Consider the following 24412-nt stretch of genomic DNA (forward strand, 5'->3'; position numbering starts at 1 on the left):
TTTGAATGTATTTCAGTGGTTAGTATCATGTATTTGGAAATGTAAAAAATATAGTATTGCAACTTTTTTTTATGGAAGGGGCCCCCGGAAATTGCTTTGCCCCAGGCCTCCTGAATCCACTGGGTGGCCCTGCATACAACTGAGGTCAAACTAACAGGCCTGTGGTTTCCTGGATCATGTTTTTTCCCTTTCTTAAAAATGGGAACTATATTAGCAATTCTCCAGTCATAGAATATGACCCCTGAGTTTACAGATTCATTAAAAAGTCTTGCTATTGGGCTTGCAGTTTCATCCACCAATTCCTTTAATATTCTTGGATGAAGAATTCCCCCCTGATTTAGTCCCATTAAGCTTTTGCATTTGACTTCCACTCAGATGTGGTAATTTCTACCTTCATATCCTATTGTCAGTAGGCATCCTGCCACTCTCCCATAGTACTTCGTTAGCCTCATTAAAAATGGAGGCAAAGTTTTGTTTAGGTGTTGAGCCATGCCTAGATTTTCTTTAATCTCCACCCCATCCACATGCCCATCCTAGTGGGCCCATTAAACACACAACACCCATAGTCTTCTAGATTATTGAGTCTATTCTCAAACCAGTAAAAGGTATAGTTCCACCCCCACTGTTGGCATTTGGTTTATAAAATGCAGGAGGGGGCTATGGAATTACAGAGTAAAGGAAACAACTGTTATCTGTTAGCTTAGAATGAAAAACCACATAAAGTACTTAATGACAAACCAATTTATCCATAGCATGGTGACAGGTTTCAGAGCAGTAGCCATGTTAGTCTGGATCTGCAAAAAGAACAAGGAGTACTTGTGGCACCTTAGAGACTAACAAATTTATTTGGGCATAAGCTTTTGTGGGCTAAAACCCACTTCATGGGATACATGAAGTGGAAAATACAGTAGGAAGATATATACACAGAGAACATGAAAAAATGCATGTTGCCATACCAACTCTAACAAGACTAATCAATTAAGGTGGGCTATTATCAGCAAGGGGAAAAAAAACTTTTGTAGTGATCATCAGGATGAGAGTGGATGGGTCATTGCACAAAAAACACTATTTGCCCAGGCTAATTTTCCCCCTACTGTTACTCACGCCTTCTTGTCCACTGTTTGAAATGGGCCATTCTGATTATCACTACAAAAGAAGAGAGGGACTGACGGACCCGCCGCCAAATTGCCACCGAAGACATGCCGCCCCTTTTCATGGGCCGTCCCATGCACATGCTTCCTTCGCTGGTGCCTGGGGGTAGGTCATTTAGCTCCTTTGTCCCCAATATTAAAGTAGGACAGTTTTCCCCATCATTATAACTGGAGGAATTAACTGTATTTATCTCACATAACTATATGGATTCCGTGCAGTTGGTAAAGATTATTAATGATTGCTTATAAAGTGCTTTGAAATCCTTGGATGAAAGGCAATATGTAAGCACAATGTATTATAATCTATGCATGCGGAAAGACTAAATGTTCAGACATTTCTGTGTGTTGGTGTGAGGAACTTCGTTCCCTGGGGTATAAAATGAGACATACTGACAATGGAGACAGCCAGCCTACAGAAGGAGAGTGCTCTGGACGTCAGCTCACTTAATTCTTCACTTCAAGAACAGCAATGTTGTTGTGATGCTGTCTAACAGGTTGCCAGCTCAGACCAAGGCAGTAGGCTAATTCACTTGCATGCTAAGAGAAATCAAAGGAGTGTCAAAAGGCATTGTAACGTGATCAGGCCAATTCACTTGTATATTAACATAATTCAAAGGAAATGTGACAGTATTGCCTTAATTTATCTATAACCTGTTGGATTTTCTTACATTACAGTTTATATTATATATATATATATCCCTGTACTTCATTAGCCCTAGATCAAAGGATGTATTACTGTTTAGATGAGAATTTACTTAATGTGTAAAACTGCATGAAAACTAATGAAGGATTGTTTCTGTCATAATGTCCTTCTGCCATATCATCAGGATGTGTCTTACGTGTGATAAAATGTCAGTACCACTTGTGTTTGGGCGATACACAGCACACAGTCACAGCATGCTAGTTAAATGAAAATTTTGTAATGGCCATACATTCAGGATCAATGCGAGACAGAGAGGGTGTGATGGGGCGTTCACCCCACACTAGCGCTGAAGGGGTTAAGAGAGGCCAGTTAGCCGTAGGCTGCGCCTGCTGGGGAGCTAAGGGGCAAAGATAGTAATTGAGAATGAAGCTCACCTGGGCAGGAACAGGCAGGGGGGCTCCTATAAAACCTAGGAGCTGAGGATAGAGGAGGCAGCTGTGAGGTAAGCCTGCAGTCACACACTCTGGTACTAGGTGGAGACTAGAAGCCTGAAAAAAGGGCAGTCCAGGGAAGGAGCAGCAAAGTCTAAGATAGTATAGACCCGAACTGCTGGTTTGAGGGTCCCTGGACTGGAACCCAGAGTAGAAGTTGGGTCTAGGTTCCCCTACCAGCCATTGCAGGAGTGGCAGAGTTAGTGCACGGATATGGAGTCTGCCTGAGACTTTGTGGAAAGAGCTTCTGATGAGACCCTGGAAGCAGAGGATGATTGTGACGTGGCCAGAGGGTTAAGCCAGGAAGCAGAGACACTGCAGCTCCTGACTAGTGAGAGAGATGCTGCAGAGCAAGTGACTGAGGCAACGGGCTGATTGGGGTGCAGACTCCCCAGATGAGCTACGAGGAGGGGCAGCGAATGGTGAGTAGTAGAATCCATTGCAGAAGGGGTAATTTCAACTACCAGGTTTTCTCTTAATCATTATTTATTATTTCATAGCTATTTTAAATAAGAAAAAAATTCTATGGCTAATATAACTGCTCAGTAGACACTAAGGCTCACATTGCTCAGAGTGATCCAAAGGAAATAGCCAGAACTAGTGGGCAACTATAAATTGCATAGGACAAAACTGAGCCTGGTGCAAGACTGGTCTACTTGCCCACTGACAAAGGAAGGGCCTGCTGTATGTGTGCCATTTGAAGCAAGATTTATTAATGATGACAAATGACTGTTCACTTCATCTGAGCTGCTCCAAACCAGAGAGACTTGTTTTTTTCCTTAATAAAAAGCTCCACCCAAACAAGTGCTAGAAATAGCACTTGTCCCACTGATAATGCCTCACTTTTCTCCTGTTTTGTGGGGTTCATCAGTTCAAACATGGGTATCTCCCAAACAGTTTTCAAATTCCTCAGTAGCCAAAAGAAAGCAATTGGTTACAGTTTGATGGGACTGCTAACAGTGGGAAGTGAGCATTTATTTTCTCTTTCTGCCTTTAAATGTCCTTGCAGCAACAAAAACTACACGTATGGGCTGGTGTATCTCTTTGTCCCAGCCTTGGTACTACTATTTGTTGGGTTTGCGTTGAATGGCCGTACCTGGCAGCTCTTCACAGGCTGTTGTGTGAACCCCAGGAAACGATTTCCCAACGGGAATAGCTGCCATTTTTTTCATGCCTTCGGTGAGATCACCTTTAAGGCTTTTGTAGCCCCTGTGATGTGGCTTTCTGTGGTTTTGCTCAATGGGACTTTTTATGAATGTGCCATGAGTGGCTCAAAAAATCTGAAGTACCTGGAGATGCTTTGCCACAATAAATCCAACAAGTGCTTGGAAGAGCTTCCCAAAGTAGCATGTGGCCAAACTTCTCTGTCCTCTTGGGAGACTGAGGAGATCCTACTAACACTTCAAGCGGAATCTCAGGTAAGATATCATTTTAATTCAATCATGCTTTGTGTTATCCTTTTTTTTAACATGAGGCCCTAAAATCAAGTGTCCAGAGAGTTTAACTATAATTTTAAAAAATGTCAAATACATATTTCATTGCAATGCAAGCAGGATTCAGACTGCGTTTTATGGGAGTGTCAGAGAAGTGAAATATCCAGCGCCTCAGGCAGATTTCTGTAAGCAGCATAGCACACCAAGGTGTGGAAGGGTTTGGCAGCTCAGAAGGGCTTGATAGGATATTTGCCAACAGAGGGAGGTGGGAGAATTTTAGCAATGTGGCTAGAGAATTCAAGTTGCTTGACGTTTTTGGGAAGAGGGCTGAACAAAAGGTTTAATCAAAGTATAGGAATGGTAGGCAGGGTTTCGAGGATTGGGAAGGGAAAAGCCTAAGCCTAACCCTAACCCTTCCATTCATCTTGAAGGGTTTTGGGACAGTGGTTGGTCATTTTTAGGGTAGTTCATAATACAACAAGGCTCCTCCAAAGTGTACAGCCCCCAGGATTTTTGCAAGCGTTGGGCTGACCCTGAAGGCAACAGTAGAACAACAATGTTAAACATCTGGAGACAATTCTTTTGGAATAAAGCTTTACTGAGTTTAAAATTAGGAAGAAAAACATATATGTACCTTGTTAGAGGGCTCATGCCTTTGAATAGGCCTCATTTAGACTTTCTCTTTTTTTAATAGCAAGATATGAAGTACCCCAGCAATTATTTTAAATTGTGCACTTCACTTTCAACCATTTAGTAATGTAGACAAACATTCCGTTAGTTTATCTGTACATACAATAATCATTCTAAATATATATAATAATGTGTCATAAGAATTCATTAATACTTCAGACAGTAAGATTTATTACATGTATTTTGGATTTATACTATTAGGGCCTGATCTAAAGTCCATTAAAGTCAATGGGAGTCTTTCTATTGACTTCAGTGGGCTGTGGATCAAGTCCATAATCCCTATGTTTAAAGTGCTGAGACTTAATTTTTGGTTAGAGCTGTTCAAAATGTAAAGGTATACAGAAAAATAATATTTACATAGCTGTGTAGATCATATGATCCTGAAAATGACATCCAATTTAATCTCTGACTCTACTGATGGTCCTTACAAATTCAGGGCCTCTGCTTGTGAATAGAATTGACACTTGGTGGATCACTTTATTTTCAAAATCTTGTATTTTATTACCACTTTTCAAGGTTTTTATACTGAGCATTTAAAGAACACAGTCTCAGTGCAACAGTAAGAACCAGAATAACACTAGTTCTTCTCAATCTAATTTGAGTTTGCGATCAGCTTTTTTATTATAGCCTTTTCTTTGTTCTTCGATACCAAATTATCCTTTCTTTAACAGGTCATAGGGTGGTGTGTGATAGTTTCTGCTGCTTTTCTGTCTTTGTTGATCACTTGTTATGGTCACTGCCAATCTAATACCAGCCATCTCCAAAAGATGTTTTGGAAGATCTACACTGAGAAGGAGAAGGAACAATTTGAAAAATATTTTGAGGACTATGCCACCAAATTGAGCGAACAAAATCTGAAAAGCTTTTTTGAGAACAAGAAACTGGAACCCTTTCCCATGCCAAGTTTCCGGGTCTGGGAAGAAGCTTCTGCTTTGGACTCTTTCAACATTAACCAGAAGATCTTCAGCACACTTCATAAACTAGTGGAAGACAGCATGAAAGAAAATGATTCCAGTGAGGCACAAGATACAATGGTAAACTTAGGTGAAGGAGAAACAGTTTAGCTAATATCAGCTTTCATTAACATTATAATTTAATATAATTCACTACATTTTTCACTTTTCAGTCTTCATTTCTGTTTTTCTGGTAATGACCAGTTTTCTGCCATAATTTCTCTCTCCCACCAAACTTCTATAGCACCTCCTCAGGCAAGATGGCAAATGTTTTCTGAGCTCTAATAGCACAACCCAGGACTCAATACAGTTCCATGAGGTCCATTGTCCTACACAGACTAACAAAATAGCTTTCCAAGGGATGTTCCTCTTCTCTCATATGTGTCTACTGTGCTCATGTTATTTAAACAAAACAAATACACCCTTAATGTTACTGTTTTTCATAAATGAAATTCTGTCATTGTCCTTCTTTCCTAGAATTGGGTATGCAACTCAAAGACAACCAGTGAAACAGTAGAATTTGATACTGTTCAGCTTCATTATGCTTGGTACTGAGGCCAGCGGTTACTAATTTGAATGTGCTGTCTTTTGTTAACTACCTTGTCTGCTTCTGCATACATCTTGAAAAGAGTTAAGGTGTTGTAAATGTGGAGCAGTCAGTGTACATTAGGCTTGATCTTTCACCACTGATGTCAATGGCAAATATTCCATTGAGTTCACTGGGTTGAGGAACCGGCAGACTGGGGTTAGCTGAATTTTTATACTCTGGGATTTTTAAAGGAAATGGCCTTTTCCCTCTTTTGAACCTGTAAATATTTTTTTCATACCCTACATGAGACCTAAGCTCTGCACCACTTAAGTCTCACTAAATTAATCAATGTACAGGCTTTGTCCTGATCCTCAGCACAAAGAAGAATGTCATCCTCTATAAAATGTGAACTCTAATGGATACTTTTTTCTTTTTTTAATTATGCATTAATATTTTTTGTGCTTTGCTTTGTCCTGCCTTAGCACATAATGGACATACTCTGTATAATGAGGGAAAAAATGAAAACTGAAATTAAAGTGTGTGTGTGTACTGGCTTTTTGAAATGTACTATGAATAAGTTGACGGGGAAGAACTTCAGTGGGGATTCACTAGTAATTGAGTGTTTTGCTGAATCAAGGCGTAAAGTGGAAGCTCATTGCTTTCCTACATTGAGCCCTGCAGCAAACACGAAGTTCATTCATTTCTAACAATTTTAGAAGATTTGGTGACATGGCGTGAAATCTTGGCCCCATTTAAGTCAGTCGCAAAACTCTCATTGACTTTAATGTGGTCAGGATGTCACCAATAGTCCCTGCCACTTAAGTCCAGGGCCCTGCACAAACAACCTATTCACATCACATTGCAGGATTGGAACCTAACAGACAAAAGAAGATGGGAAAGGGAGATGAAGGACAAGTGTTTCAGTAACAGGGTCATATGTTTACTATGGGCAGCATTTTATTGATTGATTAAGACTGATTATTTTGCATTGTAATAAAAATAGGGAATTCTGGCTCCTAGAGAGAGGCTAAGAAAGGAAGGTCTAGTGGGTAGGCCAGTGGACCAGGACTCAAAACCTGGGCTAAATTCCAAGCTCTGCCACAGGTTTCCTGTGTTACTTTGGCAAAACACTTAATCTACCCTGTGCCTCAATTTCCACTACCTCCACACCTCATTAGGATTTTATAAGGATTAAATCAAGTAATGATTGCGAGATGCTCAGAAACTGAGGTGATGGGGGCCATGTAAGTACCTCCACAGAGAAGAATTGGTGGCACAATAGTGTTTGCATTTTTTATTACAGTTTGCTTGGGTGAAGCTCATATTTAAGATGACTGTGCATTAGAATACATCATGCTTTTTCAGTTTGCTAACAATCTATCTAGTCTCAAGAAGAACACACAAGTTAAAGCTGCACAAGTTGCTTAGTCTCAAACAGCATCCATATTCCATTATTTAGAAAAATTCTCTACATCTGCTATATGCACCTGAACAAAACTGCATATTGTCATGTTTACCTACAGAAAACCTGATCCCAGTGGAATCACATCTCTGTTTGATTTCAGTAGGAGCAGATTAGGCAAAATGAAGGAAAAACCATAGTCACAAGTGAAACAAAGGAAGATGCATTGGAATGAGAAAGTGCACAGTTTATAGCAAAACAATTTCTTGTTCACAATCATAAGGGCTAGAAGGAAAAGCATCAGTACAAGCACAGTTCTTTATGTCTTTGAAGCATCACTAATGAGCAAACTGGAAAATACAATCACATATTTAATGAAAAAGAACAGGAATTAGGATGGAGATTTGGGGCCCAGTCACACATTTGTTACTCAAGCAAAACTTCTGATGAAATCAATGGGATTTTCCCTGTGAAAGGAGTAAAGGACTGGTCCTTTTTAAGAATGTATGTTGAATTCTGCGAGATGGTGACAGTACATTTTGACTATATGCTCTGACTGTCTTTACCACTCTAAGATGTAACTATACCTGAATCAATGAAGCCATTGCCACTGTGTGGATTTTCTTCCTAAATAGGTAAAAATGGGCAAATTGTAAGTTAGAGAGGATTCCTTCTATCAGCTTCACTTCTTTCTTTTGTGCTTCTTGTCTTCGACCTTCTTTGAAAATATAATTCCTATTTCCGTCACATCATCACCCTTCAGTCTGTCTTGAACGAAGGTAACTTCTGCTGCTAAGTGAACCTGGAGAGAAACAGGCCCGGTCACTTCATTTAAAGTAATTTTTCTTCCTTTTCTCCATTTAGTTCATCCAGCTGTTTATTCCCACCACAAGAGGGGCCTCTTTCTAAAGTTTCACTATAGAGGAATTCTATAAAGAACCTTAAGAACTGCACAACGCATTTGAGTTAAAAATATATCCTTCTTATGAATTGAAGCATGTATACAAATTTCATTCTGCTAACAATAAGCCAGTATTTTGGTTAGTAGGGCTTAATGTCAGAATGGTGTTTTACTTTTTTCTAAGGACATGAAACATAAAACAAATGAGCTTCATATTGTGATCTCAAATTCCTGCCCCCCCACGTAGTGAAATGATAACACTTCTGTTAATACCCTTATAAAATGATATCAGAATCTTGAGATTGATTTACAGCCCTGTACATGAAACTGTATTCTTATAGTACCTAGGAAACATATATTATGTGGCAAATTAGATATTGTTTGTAGGAAAGAAGATTGTGGACAAAATGCATCCTTGGTGCAGTTCTACTGTCTTCAGTAAAGTAATACCAGAGTTGAATTTGGCCCTGCAAGTTCAAAATGATGTGAGTTATGACTTGTTCTGTTGCAGCTTTTGTAAAAGCTTAGATTTGAAAATAAAATATATAATGTTCTTTGCTGTACCATAACTTACTTCTGTTACTATATTGAGCCAAATTCTTCTGTTACCCCAGTATAACAATGGAGCAACTCCATTTATTTGGAGAGAGTAATTCTGAATGTACTGTGGTGTAAACTGAGAGCAGCTTTTCACTTGGTATATTTGGTGAGGTGCAGGAGTTGCTATTGCTAAGTCTGATACTGAGATTAAATATTTATAAGTGATATTACATTTACTTATCCAGTGTTTCCACTTTCCTATATCTATAGGTAACAACAGAGATAAGAAAGTTCAGTGTCCAGTTCTTTACCATTTCCAGGGCTCCTCTAATAACACCACACAGGAGGTTACAGTAGCAAAGTGAACATCGTCCTGCTGGGAGCTCCTCCACAAAGTCCACTAAAGGGTTCTTGTCCAGTATTAAGAAGAATTCATTTTCTGTTGTGTTACTGCAGCTCACACTAGGGGTAACCCCAAGGTACATCTTGAAAGCAACCTGTAAAGGGACAAAAAAATGTGCCACTTGAAACTATTTGTGTGTAAGATAGGCTAGAAGCTTTTAGATGCTACATTCTATTGTTCAGCTTACCAATGAGAATAGAAGTAAGGGCTGAGGCCAGGCAGAGAATCAGGGAGCTATGGCTGGCGAACTGACAGCTTCCCACTCTGCTGTACCCCACATAAGCTTGACACAGCAGAGAATCTGGGCCTATATTGGATTCCAAATAGTGTAGTAGAGGGGCACTGATTCCCTCCACATACAGTGGTTTTAGTCTGGGGTTACTCCATTGGCTTCAGCAGAGTCACACTTCATTTACGCTAGTATATGTGAGATCCAAATCGGGCCCAAAACTTTTATGCATATTTCTGTAAACACTGATGATCATTGCTCAAGAATTCCCATGATCATCTAGTATGTATTTCTGTTGCATTCTCATGTGAAGCTACAGTCAAAGAACAGGAATGATAACTGAGATTGTGATTTTATTTGACAACAGAGCATTGTCTATATTGCAGGTTACAATACAGATTAATAATACTGTAGATATGCAAAATCTGCTTTGCCAGTAGCTAGTCCCATATGGGTATATTTGTGAGGAAGAATCTACAATGACATCATCACTTTATCTAGGCTGCACTAAACCAGCCTCTAGCTGGGTATTTTTCTTCTCAAGAGCTCCTCCCTAATACATTGCTATAAACTTCTGCACAATAAACAAAGCCTTATTTTTTGTCTCTTTTATGGACATCAAACATGGACGGTATCCAAACCTTTCTGAAATTCCTTATAAATAGGAAAACTGCCATTGGTTACAGTTTTATGGCTCTACTGACAGTGGGAAGCGAACGTTTATTTTCTCTCGTTGCTTTCAAGTGTCCCTGCAGCAATGAAAACTTCATCTATGGTTTGGTATTTCTCTTTGCCCCAGCCTGGGTGTTGCTAGTTATTGGGTATTTCATGAATAGCAGGATGTGGAAACTTTTCACAGGCTGCTGTCTGAATCCTAGGAAAATATTCCCCAAAGGCAACAGCTGCCGTTTCTTTTATGTCTTTGGACAAATCACCTTAAATGTTCTGATAGCTCCTGTGATGTGGCTTTCTGTGGCTTTGCTCAATGGAACTTTTTATGAATGTGCCATGAGTGGCTTGAAATATCCAGGGTACTTAAACACACTCTGCAATAACAAATCTATCAGGTGCTGGGAAGAGCTGAACAAAGTAGCTTGTGGCAAAACCACCATGTCCTCTTCAGAGAGTGAGGAGTTAAAACTGACACTTCAAGCACAGTCTCAGGTAAGAAATTCAGAATAACTGCTTTGTTGTTTAGAATAAAGTTTTGTATTATTCCTTTGATTTATCAGCATGAGATCCTAACATCAGGGCTAACATAGTAATTTAAAATCAGAATGCCTGTACAGTGCAACAAAACAATATAGAATTGGCAAGGTGCAGATTCTATACACTTGCTCAAGTTGAGTAATGTCTTACTCCTCAAGTAGATCACTGAAATCAATGTGAGTAAGAAAATTCGAATCAGAAAGTTTGTTTCTTTAGTGAAAGAGAGTGACTCTTGGGAGAAGAGTGTATTGCATTGCTAGAGAAGGCTGAAGTAATTAAAAAGTCATTAAAAAAGTAAAAAAAAAAGGGGGGGATACTATCAGATTTTTTAAATCAATTACAGATTTTTAACTCTGTTACAAATAGCATCTTAGATTATTAAAACCAAAACTATTTTTAAACAGCTGATTTCCTGTGAACAGTTTATAAGGCTTATTTCATTTTGCATTTCTCTCATCTCGGATAATGAAAATGGACTAGTTAGTTTTACTTTTATATGAAGTGTTTTTATTATATGAAGGAAAATAGAACTATAGCAGTTACAGTGAAATAACAAAAACCATACAAAGTTAAGCCATATTACTCACTCATATCCTACAATTCTATTTTATATTTGTTCATTGCTTTGTGATATAAGGAAACTCAGCGAAAAAGAACTAAAGAAATTAAAAAGAGAAAGGAAATGAGGGAAAGATGCATCCCAGGTTACTGCATCCCAAGCAGAAGAAATTTCCTGCAGAGTCAGAAAATGATCATCATACGACAGTCATATCAATCTATAACAGTTGCCAATGCTGGAGACAGTTTAATTTTCAGGTCCTCATGCACTGGAAGAATCCTGCAATGTATGGGTTACAAACAGTGCAGGGGGATATTTTATTGTTCACAAAAATCAGTGTCCAGAAAATTAGAATTAAAAACTTGGATGTGTGTCTACTGGTCTTAAGTCGAGTATGTGGGAAACAGTGAAATTCATCTGGCTAGCTAATTGTGCATGAGCAGCTAGATCATAGAACCACAGAGTTCCCCGTGTCAGGGGGAGCACTGAACTGCTAAAAGGATAGATTATATGGGGAAAAGTTCATGTCACAAATTCTGCCAGTTAGTACAACCATGATTTGAAAATAAGCATAATGAGGCTGTCCTTTAAACACCTCTCTCAAAATTTGTAGTCAATAAAAGAACAAATGGTTCATCAGCATTCTGGTTCATCCAGGGATGTGATCATTCCCCTCTATTCGACATTGGTGAGGCCCCATCTAGAGTACTGTGTCCAGTTTTGGGCCCCACACTACAAGGAGGATGTGGAAAAATTGGAAAGAGTCCAGTGGAGGACAACAGAAATGATTAGGGGGCTGGAGCACATGACTTATGAGAAGAGGCTGAGGGAACTGGGATTGTTTAGTCTGCAGAAGAGAAGAATGAGGGGGGATTTGAAAGCTGCTTTCAACTACCTGAAAGAGGGTTCCAAAGAAGATGGATCTAGATTGTTCTCAGTGGTACCTGATGACAGAACAAGGATTAATGGTCTCAAGTTGCAGTGCGGGACATTTAGGTTGGATAGTAAGAAAAAAAATTTCACTAGGAAGGTGGTGAAGCACTGGAATGGGTTACCTAGTGAGGTGGTGGAATCTCCTTCCTTAGAGGTTTTTAAGGTCAGGCTTGACAAAGCCCTGGCTGGTCCTGCTTTGAGCAGGAGGTTGGACTAGATGACCTCCTGAGGTCCCTTTCAACCCTGATATTCTATGATTGTATGATTCTCTGTTTCACACTTCTGTGAGCAAATTGTTTACATATTTCTCTCAGGTAAATACAGATTTTACCTGGTAATTATTTTTACATGACAGGTTGCAGATCTCCATATCATCACTATAGAGCCCTCTGGAGAATGATAATTCCATTTTACAGCAACATTTGAGGTCTTCAAATTTATGAAAACACACATTTTTGCACAATGGAATTCTGTCAACTGAGCATTTCAATTTGGAAAAGCTGGGGTATGTTTGTGTGGGGCTGGTGGTTAGAGCACTGGCCTATGAGTTGCCGGCTGAAATCCCACAGGAAAGGATTGGTTTCTATAAATCTCCCAGTACAAAAAATGTTGACAACAAAAGTCATAATTTTGACATTTTTAGAAGGAAGTTTCAGGTTTTTTGTTTGAAATGGCTTTTGTTTTGAAATGTTAGTTAACTTATACTAAAAAAGCTCATTACAAATTGAAATAAAACATTTTGATTAACCTGATACGCACCTTTTTTTCTCCGTATTATTGGTGTGTGAAAATGTTTATGCTTTTGACTTTCCATCCCATTTCAGGATGGGAACAGTTTTTGAAATCTCAAAAATTCTCATGGGACAGGAAAGTGGTTACCCACCCAGCTCTAGTGCTAATTTACCCTCTTCTACCTACATACATTTTCCTTGGTGTGAGGAAATATACTGAGCAATTTCAAACATATTATAAACCCATATATTTCTGTGATGAAATCTGCACAGCTGAGACCTTGATATCATCTTCTCTATCCTAACTGGTGAGATGGATTTATATAAGTAAGACAGCATTCCTGCTGGAGGGAAGCTTCATTTTTAAAATAATGCTGTGCTTTTTTTAAATGCTTTGGTTGATCATTTTGACTTTTCTTGGGTTTCTACCAGTCAATTAAGAAAACTATAAAAGACACAGGATGGTCTTGTGGTTAAGGCAGTGGACTTGGATGATCTAGATTCACTTCCTGTAATTGTTGACAAGTCACTTAATAGTTCTGTGTGTCAGTTTCCCACTGGTAAAATAGTTCCTTTCTCCCACCCTTTATCTGTCTTCTCTATTTAGATTGTAAGTTGTTTGAGGCAAGGACTGTCTCTTACTATGTCCATGTATTGCACTTTTCTCATTGAAACCCTTGTCTCGGTACGGATCTCTAGGCACAACAGTAATACAAATAAATAATAATAAATTTAAAAACCACACAGATCTGTGGCAAAATACAAAATGTAGCATATTCAATATTCTTGATCCTCACTTATCGCATATTTTATTGTTTTTTCTCCAAATACAGAACTCCTGTTGACATCAGTGGGAGTTTTGGGTACAAAAGGAATAAAAAGAAATATGCATTATTGGTCTACACTGTGGCTAAGAGATCCACTCTGTGGCTGGGAAAAGAACACTGTATCCTAAACACAAAGAACTGTGACTCTGTCAGTTATTCCTGATCTAAGTGCAATTTAGATTCAGGTTTTTTGAAGTGCATGGCCTGTTTATTTTCTTTTCCAGGTTCTAGGATGGTGCATCATAGTCACTACAGCTCTTTTGTCTCTGTTAACCACCTGTTGTGCCAGGTGTCAATCTAAAATCAGCCACCTCCAAATGAAGTTCTGGAGGATCTACATAGAGAAGGAGAGAGAACAATTGGAACAACTTTTCCAGATATATGCTACCAAACTCAGTGAACGAAACCTGACGAGCTTTTTTGAGAACAAAGAACCGGACGCCTTTCCCATGCCAACCTTCCGGGCCTGGGAAGATGCTTCTCAACTCTACTCTTTCAACAGCAGTGAGCAGCACTACAGCACCCTTCATAGACTGGTCGAAGATGGCAAGAAAGACAGTGAGGAAAGAGAGACAATGCTGGACTTTGTAGATGGGCAGGAAATAGTATAGCTAATGTTCAGCCTTTTTAAATATTTTGCTAATGTGATTTAATTTTAACAGCTTTAATCTTTATATTTATAAATATAGTGGCCTCTCTTTCTCCAATCTTTCTTTCTCTCCCAATCAGTGGCATGCCATCTATGAGTGCAATGCACACATTGCATCCCCAACCGGCTGTGCGTCATTCAACTGGCAGCCCAAATCCAACCTGTGGGATGATTCTAGTCCAGCCCCAAAATGGCATCCTCTGCACAGCTTGACCTTGCACATACCATATATGTGCGGTCATGCTGCATGGAGTATGCCATTTTGGACTGCCTATGGCATGCAAATGAGTTGTTGCATCATGCTATACTAAAACTGTCATGGCACACCATCATTACCAACTATATGCTTGCTCAAGAAAGGTGGAAAGAAAGTTCTTCTGTGCTTCAGACTCCTAATCCAAACCTCACTGGAGTCAATGGGAATCTTTCAATTGACTTCAGTGGGCTTTGAATCAGGCCCCAACACTATAAAGAAATCAGCATAGATTTTGATTAGATGATTTGTTCAATGTCAACAAATACAATAGTTCTTTGTATACAATACATAGCATGCCATATCAATTCAATAAAGAAAATATCATAAGGTGGTTATTTAATTTAAATAATGCATTGTTGTTGTTTTTTCTCCCATTGGAAGTCTGGGAATCCTTCCTTTGTAAAGATAGAAAGCTCCCATTTCTGCTTCCAGAGGGTTCTGCGATGTTGGGACTTAAACATGTCGCAGGAATGTAAAATCTTGTCTGCCATTGGCCTTGGTCCAGTGGAAAACTGAAGGGGTGGGAGGAAATTCCACATATAGAGAGAAAAGAAATATTTTTGTGGCAGGCTGATTTTATTGAGTGTCTGCAGCAGCTAAAATGTTGGAAAGTTAGAATAAGTCTGGAGTGAGATGAAGTAGCAGTCAGAGTACTGGTGAGGTGACTGTGGTACGGAGGTTCATAATAAGTGCATTAATCACATAGCCCTGTGATTTCTCATAAGGATTTTGAATTCAGAACCACCACATTTGGTGACCCATGTGGTGGGTCACAACCTCATTTTTCCTTCTTCAGAATTTTTAGAAATATTGTAAAAACTGAACACAAAGCAGCCATCAAGCTCTTTTCCCTTGGGTGACTGGCAGGCTTTTACGTAGCACCTTACCATCAATCTCCTCAATCAAGAAAGAGATCATATTTCTGCACAGATGAACTGTTTTTAAATCAGACTCTTAACAAGTAAATTTCCTCCACTCCTCTGTTCTGTTTTCAGTAAATATATTCACTGTGATCAAGGCAAGGAAATTTCTATTCTGCATTCACATTTTAGTTCCTTTTCCCCTACAATATCCAAGAGTATAATACACATGTAAGATTTAGTACTAATATCTATTTGGGGTTTTTTGTGGAGAAGTTAGTGATTTCAAGCAATTGTAGGATTAGTAAAAAACGGGTTGATACAGACTAACACGGCTACCACTGAAAACTGTAGGATTAGTGTTAGTTGTTGGTGTTAGTGAGACTGATTATCCTCATCTTGTGTGAAGATCCTGATATGGGCCATTAGTAACAATTAGCAGCAGAGACTATGGAGGCAGCAGCTTTTAGGAAAAAAAGCTATAGCAATTCTGTCATGCATGTTATCACATATCAGGCCATTCTCCTTATCTACTCAGTGCTAGAGAGCCCATGAGCCAACCTCTCTGTGGTAGCAAATGAGTGCGGCTTAAGTAAAGTTTTAACAAACTATGTACACCACCAAAGAATTTGGTTCTATAAAGTACAATAGTGTAAAAAATAATTGCTGCACATCATAAGCCAAATCCTTCAGTCCTTATTCAGTCATAGAGTCAGCTCAATTCTGCATAAAATTATTCATGAACAAATATTCAGGCAACACTGCAAATTCAGTTTGACACTTGCCTTTTATTTGCTTTCCACAAACATTCATACAATTAATTTTTTATGTACCAGTCTGTTCCTGGTAAAAGAAAACATTGGAATACTTTATATTAGTACTGAAAGTGTCTGCCTGTAGCTTTCTAGGTACAGATATGGCTTCCATCACTTTAGTATCTGAGCATCTCTTTACAAGGCTCTTCTGGGATTTGAGACTCCTCCAATCAGGATGCGGAATCAATATCATGTTTCTTAGGTGACAAATCTCACCTTGTGAACAGCAAACCAAGAATAAGTGAAGGAATAGTCATGGTTAACAGTTTGTGAGAAATTCACAAGTTGAAATATATTTGTATAAACTATTCATGGAATAATTTCAGTTAATAAATTCATGCAAATTGAAGTCTCCTAGTGGATAATTCTTGAGTTGAAAAAGGGCTTAAATTCATTGAATAAATTATTTGCTGAAAATAGTTCATCTAGTTCTAGTCAGTCTTCACTCAAGCAAAATTCAGCTGTTACCAACATGAGTTCTGCATAAGTAAGCACTACAGAATACAGCCCTAAAGCTTGTGCTTATGTGATAAATCCATATTGAAACAGATCCTCAGTCAAACCCCCAGCAAGTGTGGGCTTTTGTGCTTTGGATGTTCTGTGAGGAAAATAATGGATGGCTCACATGGTCTTTGGACCACCTAGATAGGGTGACCAGACAGCCAGTGGGAAAAATCGGGATGGGGGTAGGGGGTAATAGGCACCTATATAAGAAAAAGACCCAAAAATTGGGACTGTCCCTATAAAATCGGGACATCTGGTCACCCTACACCTAGAAGACTTGTGGAGGAAGCAAGGAATGCATGTGTACCTTAAAGCAATCAATTTGGGGGCTATTGCCCTGATTCAGGAAAGCATCCCCGTTCAAGAAAGCACTTAACTTTAAACATGTGCTTAAGTCTCATTGAAGTAAATGGGATTTAAGCACATGTACGTACTTAGGTGCTTTTTCAAATAAGTCTTAAGCACTGATTTGTCATCCAAACACCATATCTGCGTTTTGACAGGAAATGTTGATGAGCTCCTTCACTTTCTAACATGTAGGTGAAGCATAGAGACTTCCAGAAATTCAGGTACATCATAATGAATTTTGTCTTACTACGCTAATTTTAGATTACAATTATTTAACCCGGAATGGTTGATATAGAATGTGTTAATCTTTGAAAAAGTGGCCATTCCTTGAAAGTCATAAAATCCATAGGGTTTAAGACCAGAATGGACCATTAAATCATCTAGTCTGACCTCCCATATATAAGAAGACATTAAATTTCATCCAGCTATCCCTGTATTGAGCGTAATGACTTGTAGAAAGCACACAGTAAACATAAACCTTTACAACTATAGATCCAGTCCTTCAATGTTTACTCTGAGCTCCAGGGAATGGGAGAGAGGTTGCCTAAAGACCGATTAAGGATATCAAGAATAAACACTTAATAAGAAAAATGTATTAATTTTGTCTTCAAGGTTGTTTTTTTACATCAAACAAATTCTCTTTTAGCATTTAACATGTACAGAAATGGATACTCAGCAAAGTATAATTCACTAGGAGTAAAAATTTCAAAAGTGCTTCATCCTGGGCAAGAAGCAATGGGCTTAAATTGCAGCAAGAGAGGTTTAGGTTGGACATCAAGAAAAACTTGCTAACTGTCAAGGTAGTTAAGCACTGGAATAAATTGCCTATGGAGGTTGTGAAATCTCTGTCATTGGAGGTTTTTAAGAGCAGATTAGACAAACACCTGTCAGGAAAGGTCTAGTTATTACGTAGTCCTGCCTTGAGTGTAGGGGACTGGACTAGATGACTTCTTGACATCCCTTCCAGTCCTACACTTCTATGATTCTATGATCCCATTTTTCTAAGTGATGTAGACATTCAGGAGTCAAAATCTCCTTAATGCCTTAGTCCCTTAGTCATTTTTGAAACTGGGACTTTGTCTCCTAAGTCACTTAGGCACTTTTGAAAATTTTACTCAGACCTTTGGTTCTCTCTCTCTGCACTCCCCCACACCCCCGCAAAATAAATAAATAAATAAATAATCTTTAGTTTCATTACAAATCGCCATTTCGCTACTGAGAACCTTCTGCTGAAAATCAGTTGAGTGTCCCTCAGTTTGAAGCATACGTTTTCAATTAAAGGTTTCAGAGTTGTTTTCAATTAAAATTGACTATGACACACAGCCCACGGAGTCCAGCAAGCAGATGCATCAAACGCCACTTTTATGAAAATTGCCTCTAAAGAAAACTTTCAGTTGCAACATCTCCCTGCCTTTGCTGGACCTTAGGGGCAAAAAGGATGACTGAAGACTGAAAATTCATCCACAGAAAGTTAGTGGGACATATCCCTTTTACAGATAATTTTGAGATCAAAGTGTATTAGAAAAATGATCAAAACCTCATTAATACCCCAGAGAGACAGGTATATGCCATTATCTCAATTTTAAAGGTTGGAAAACTGAACCAGAGATGTTAAGGGCTACAATGTAACTTTACAATATACCCAAGCTAAGGGGCAGCGCTTAGCTGAGTCTAGGTGGCCAACTTTTTAATCGCACAAAATCGAACACCCTTGCCCCACCCCTGCCCCACTCCTTATCTGAGGCCCCGCCCCGCACTAACTCCATCCCCCCTTCCCTCTCTCATTCGCTCTTCCCTACTCTCACTTGTTCACTTTTACTGGGCTGGGGCAATGGGTTGGGTACAAGATGGGGTGAGGGCTTCAGCTGAGGGTTTGGTCTCTGGCTGTGGGTTCGGGCTCTGGGGTGGGGCCAGAAATGAGGGGTTCAAGGTGTGGAAGGGGGCTCTCGGCAGGATCTGGAGGTTGGGGTGCGAGCTCTGGGGTGGGGCTAGTGATGAAGGGTTTTGGGTGCAGGTGGGGGCTCTGTGCTGGGGAGTGGAGCAGAGGGGTTTGAAGTGTGGGAGGGGGCTCCAGGCTGAGGTGGGGGTGTGCGGTGTGGGAGGTGGTATGGGCTCTGGGCTGGAGGTGTGGGTTCCAGGGGTGAGCCCAGAAATGAGGGGGTCAGGGTGTGGGAGGGGGCTCTAGGCTGGGGCAGGGGGTTAGGGTGTGGACTCCGGGCGGCGCTTACCTCGGGAGACTCTCTGGCAGCATCAACATGTCCCTTGACTCCTAGGCGTAGGGGTGGCCAGGCAGCTTTGCATGGTGGGTGCTGCCCCTGCAGTTCCCATTGGCTGTGTTTCCCAGCCAATTGGAACTGTGGAGCTGGCGCATGGGGTGGGAGCAGCATGTGGAGTCCCCCCAACTGCCCCTGCATCTTGGAGCCAAAGAGACATGTCGACGCTTCCGGGAGCCATGTGGAGCCAGATAGGGAGCCTGCTAGCCCTGCACCATCTAGACTTTTAATGGCCTGGTCAGCAGTGCTGACTGGAGCTGCCAGGGCCCCTTTCTGACTGGACAGTTCCATCAAAAACTGGACCCCTAGCAAGCCTAGCTGAGCCACCCCAGCAGCAGTCCATTGACAAAACAGACTCAGAGTCAGAATTCCTCCCCGCTTTGCTCTGGGTAAGGAGTAAGTTACTTCATCCTTTTTCATGAAGTACCCTACGTATCCCACACTGTGTGCCTGGCTGGCTACTTGGCTGGTGAAGAAGAAGAACCAGTGCCAGGTCACTTCTAATCTCTCTCAGTCCTCTCTCCTTCCAGTGTGGAATGGAGACCACTGGGTAAGTAGCTCCTGCTCTCTCCTCAACATCTAGAGCAGCAATCTAAGCCAAGCTGAGCATGGGAGTAAAGTCTGTGAAAATCTAGCCGTGAGTGATTTGTAAAGGGCATGTCCACATTGCAAGTGAAGGTGTGATTATAGCATGTGTAGGCATGGTAACATCAGTAGTAGTGAACAAATGGTGCTGGAGTCTAGCAACACAAGTATATGCCAGGGTCCCCAGAAGACTTGCACTTGGGAGGTTAGCCTGACTGAAGCCGATGCCACCACATCTGCCTACCTATGCTACAATCACACCTGCACTTGCAGTGTAGACATACCCAAAGAGAGTCAATGGCAAAGTCAGTTATAACTATGGAGGTCCTGGCTCTTAGATTATTAAACCACTCTCTCTAAAGTGGATTAGAATGAAGTTTCCATTTTCTGAAATCAAGATGGTAAAAAATAAACAATACCTAAGAATATAGGAATGATCTGATAACATTTACAGCTCCTATTTTCTAAAGCTGATCAAAACCAGAATTTCTGCCCCACAGGAACTTATATCAATATTTTTCTTCATTCCAAATCTGGACAAGAAGTCAACATAAAAATGTTCATGGAACCAAAAGTTCTGAAAAATTTTGATTTGTGCAAATGTCAAAATATTTTGGTTCAGTTTGTTGACTGGAAACAAAATCTTTTGTCTCTGGTCCTTGGACAAAGGTAAATCTACATCTGCCTGTGCTGCCTCATGGGAGTTATAATTCAGATGTCTCAGCCTCATGCCCTCATTCTCTCCTATCACCTGGGCTCCCCAGTCAAACTACATTTCCCATGATGCATTGTGGCCATGGGACTCCCATGATGCACTGCAGCAGCTCAGCCGGGGGAGGCAGAGAGCAGTTTATCCTGGGAGATGAAGGGTGGGTGGGGAGTCTGGCCCATATAGGAGACAGAGGGACAAGGCACCTGAACTACTATTCCTATTAGGTACTGTGGTGGTGCAAATGGATGCAGAGATGAATGTTGACCTACCCAATACAAAAGAAAAAAATAATTTCAGAAAAAAACCAATATTTTCCCATGGAAAATGTCAGTGTTGTATTAACCATATTTTTCATTAAAAAAAAGGTTCCCAAGCAATGCTATTGTTTGCCCTGTTACTAGACCCTTCCCTGTAACAACACATTTTTCTCATTTAATTATCAGAGTTCTGCTAAACTCTTCCCCTGCTTTGTATCTCACTCTCCTCTGTCAATCTCCAAGCTTCTGTTATTGAGGAAAGTAACCAGTTAAATGTGCTAAGTGCCTCATATGCTTTGCATTTAGTCTGAGCTGTATTTCACATTAGAATATTTTGTGGCTTTCCAAATTCTTTTGCTGAAATTTCCTGTGCAAAGTAATTCGCAAAGCAGAACTCACATGGAAACTATATAGGACAGTGGCTATTAACTAGTAAAGGGGATTAAAATAAGAAGGTAAAACATTAAAACTATAAAAAAGTAACTGAGAAAAGCTTAGGACTTCACAATAAGTGGATGGAATGTGAGCTAGAATAAGAATATTTGAAGAAATCTAATTAATAGCTAAGAAATGAGCCTTATATTTTCACCCCAGTGTATGTCTGACCACAATGTTCTTGAAAGCATCCCTGTCTAGTTCCGTTGAGGGTGAAAAAAGGCAACCTGTGGTTGGGGCAGTGCTCACTTCCAGGCCATCCTCATGTGGAAGACTCCCCAAAATTGAGGCAATTTTACAAAACTGAATTTCATCCTCCCTGTGCCTGTTTCCACATATGCAAAATTAGAGAAATAATAGGACCTCTCTGACTACCACCCATATATTTATGAATTTACCATGACATCACCCTTGTAAAGGGCCGGCTCCAGGCACCAGCTTAGCATCCACCTATTCAGCGGCAATTCGGCGGAGGGTCCCTCAGTCCCGGTTGGAGCGAAGGACTTCCCGCTGAATTGCTGGAGATCATGATCGCAGCTTTTTTTTTTTTTTTTTTGGCTGTTTGGGGCTGCAAAACCCCTGGAGCTGGCCTTGCCCTTGCCAAGGAACCGAACACACACACACACACCCCTACCTAGCAGGGCATTCTTTAACTACAGGACCCTTCCTAACTGCTGAGAACTCACTTCATTAACATTTGTAAGATGCCTAAGTACAATGCTGAGTAGCTGAGGGCAGGTCTATACTTAAAATGCTGCAGTACGCTTTAGTGAAGATGCTATCAGAGGAGGGCTCCCGTCATCATAGTTACTTTACCTCCAGAAGAGGCAGTAGCTATGTTGACAGGAAAACTTCTCCTGTCAACACTGCGCTGTCTACACCAGGGGTTAGGTTGATATAAGTGGGTCGCTTTCCACACCCCTGTGCGACATAGTTATACCAACAGAAGTCTGTCATGTAGCTTAAGCCTTAGAAATGCCTATAAATAAAAAATAGCTTGCTTTGGCATCCCAATATATGTTACGAGGGACTTTTCACTAACACTGCATACTGGACCATACATATGAATAATGGCGTAAAGTGAAGAATGGTTGCGATAAATAAGCTCAAACAATGACATTAGGATTCAGATCAGAAGGCAGAACTATAAGTGACCAAAAATAAATAAATAAACTGCTGAGAAGGCAAAAGGCTGCTGGCCAAAATCACATATTTTGCTGGTATACTTTTCATTCTTCCCAAGTACTTTTCCCTAAGCACTGTTTGGATGTAATATGATACTAGAAAGGCTTTGGCATGTCACTGCTGTATCCCCGGATTAATACAAGTCTCATTACTGCTTGCAGTACAGTACTTCACTTTGCAATTTACGACTTAGCAAATTACCTTTCATGTGCATTCTTCCCTTTCTCAGAGGCTGCTAAGCAATCATTTTGTAATTTTTTTGTTTGTTTGTTTATTTATTATGTAGCATTTCAGAGCTCCAGTTCAGGTTTGAAGGTTAGCTTTAAAAAAGATATTACACAGAGTGCCACTTAGTAGAAGAACAGTATAATACAGTTGGATATATATCTTCCTACTGTATTTTCCACTGCATGCATCTGATGAAGTGGGTTTTAGCCCACGAAAGCTTATGGCCAAATAAATTTGTTAGTCTTTAAGGTGCCACAAGTACTCTTGTTCTTTTTGCTGATGCAGACTAACATGGCTACCACTCTGAATCCATTCCATTACAGTATATCTTCCTGTTTAAGTTCTACTTTCCAATAGTCTACTTTCCAATAGTCTTGCCATGACCATTCAGTTTCACTGTCCAGGCAACCTCTATGTCATCACAAGTTATAGGTCCCAGAAAAATTGATTCTTGATTGTCTGTAATATGAGTCAACTCCCTGACAGCTTTGGTGTGGCAAACTGCTGCAAAATGTCCATATTTCATACATTTATTACACTGTGTGCCTTGGCTGGACATGCATCACCTCTTGGGATATGGACTTTTCCATTTCTTCTACATGTAGGCTGGAATTTGTCCTTTTTAGCTTGGGATTTCTCTCTCCTTGCCTCAGCAGTTTTATAATAATGACTTTTAACATTCAAATGTCTGTTTACAGTTTCTAAGCTAGTTTTAGGTTTTTCAAGTTTGTCCTGTTGCTTTAGGTTTTGCTGACTCACCAGCTCACATTGCTTTGCGCTCTGTGTAACTGTGGCTAGGGTTAAATCTCTCTTCCATTGTAGCTGCTGTAGAAAGTTTTTATCTGTTAACCCAGTAGCCAGCCCCTCTCTGATATTTTCATGTTTTGCATTCCCAGAATCACAGTTTTCAGCCATTGTACGCAGATCTCTTATAAAACATTCAACATTCTCTGATGGAAACATGTTCTTTCATAAATCACATTTTTCTGAGGTATGGCTCAAACATAGCCAGAATTCTTTCAAATCATCTTTGTGACAGTCTTCAGTAAAGTCAAAGGATTTAAAGACATGCTCTGCCTGCTTCCCTATAGCATAAATTAAAGAAGATACCTGAATATCTCCAGTTTCTTTGCACAGCTTGGTAGTAATGCAAAATGTGGCAAAATATTGTTTGCAGATTGTCCATTCTGAAGATTTACCAAAACTGAAGTTCTCTGAGGCATTGAAGAGTGGCAGGTTGATGAGATCCTGCAACTTTTGTTGCTTTGTTCCTTCCATTTCTGTTCTTAGTTTACTTCTGACACCATGTTATGTTCCTGTTCCAGATATAGACTAGTCATAGAACTTGCTTATTTGCACCCGATGTGTTCATCATAAGATCTTTTAATACTCTTCCAGGTATGGCTAAGGCTAAGGCTAGCGTTAAATAAGGTATTTCATACACAGTGCCACCTAGTGGCATAACAGTATAATATAGTTTAGCATTCCATTATACCCGTCATGGATCACAATCCCACTGTGTTGTACAAACACAGAACAAAAAGATAGTAGATAGAGCTTACAATCTAAGTATAAGACAAGAGTCAACAGATGGGTGTAGGTAGATAGGGGAATACATGGAAACAATGCCTACCTTACAGAAGGCTACTGCAAGAAATATTCCATTAGAAGTGATTTTCAA

The 24412-nt window shown here is 40.0% G+C and overlaps 3 protein-coding genes across 4 annotated transcripts in view; 2 read left to right on the forward strand and 1 right to left on the reverse strand.

The window, feature by feature from the left end:
• Window positions 1-3163: 3163 nt before the first annotated feature.
• LOC115648488 (calcium homeostasis modulator protein 5-like) lies at window positions 3164-5476 on the forward strand. Its single transcript, XM_030556168.1, has 2 exons — window positions 3164-3703; window positions 5080-5476. The coding sequence occupies exons 1-2, from the start codon at window positions 3164-3166 to the stop codon at window positions 5470-5472; spliced, it is 933 nt and encodes a 310-aa protein (XP_030412028.1). The 3' UTR covers window positions 5473-5476.
• A 55-nt stretch (window positions 5477-5531) lies between these two features.
• The window catches only part of TRAPPC3L (trafficking protein particle complex 3 like), a 38480-nt gene continuing 19599 nt past the window's right edge, over window positions 5532-24412 (reverse strand). The window contains exons 4-5 of one of the 2 annotated variants that reach the window (XM_030556170.1): window positions 9045-9230; window positions 5532-8094 (exon numbers count right to left, since the gene is read on the reverse strand). In XM_030556170.1, the coding sequence (XP_030412030.1) occupies window positions 7975-8094; window positions 9045-9230 (306 nt within the window). In that variant the 3' untranslated portion in view covers window positions 5532-7974. The remainder of the gene's footprint in view (window positions 8095-9044; window positions 9231-24412) is intronic. The other variant, XM_030556169.1, reaches the window with a different exon arrangement.
• On the forward strand, window positions 9966-14886 carry LOC115648487 (calcium homeostasis modulator protein 5-like). Its single transcript, XM_030556167.1, has 2 exons — window positions 9966-10529; window positions 13849-14886. The coding sequence occupies exons 1-2, from the start codon at window positions 9990-9992 to the stop codon at window positions 14233-14235; spliced, it is 927 nt and encodes a 308-aa protein (XP_030412027.1). The 5' UTR covers window positions 9966-9989; the 3' UTR covers window positions 14236-14886.

Source organism: Gopherus evgoodei, chromosome 3 (genome assembly GCF_007399415.2).
Source record: "Gopherus evgoodei ecotype Sinaloan lineage chromosome 3, rGopEvg1_v1.p, whole genome shotgun sequence".
NCBI lineage: Eukaryota > Metazoa > Chordata > Testudines > Testudinidae > Gopherus > Gopherus evgoodei.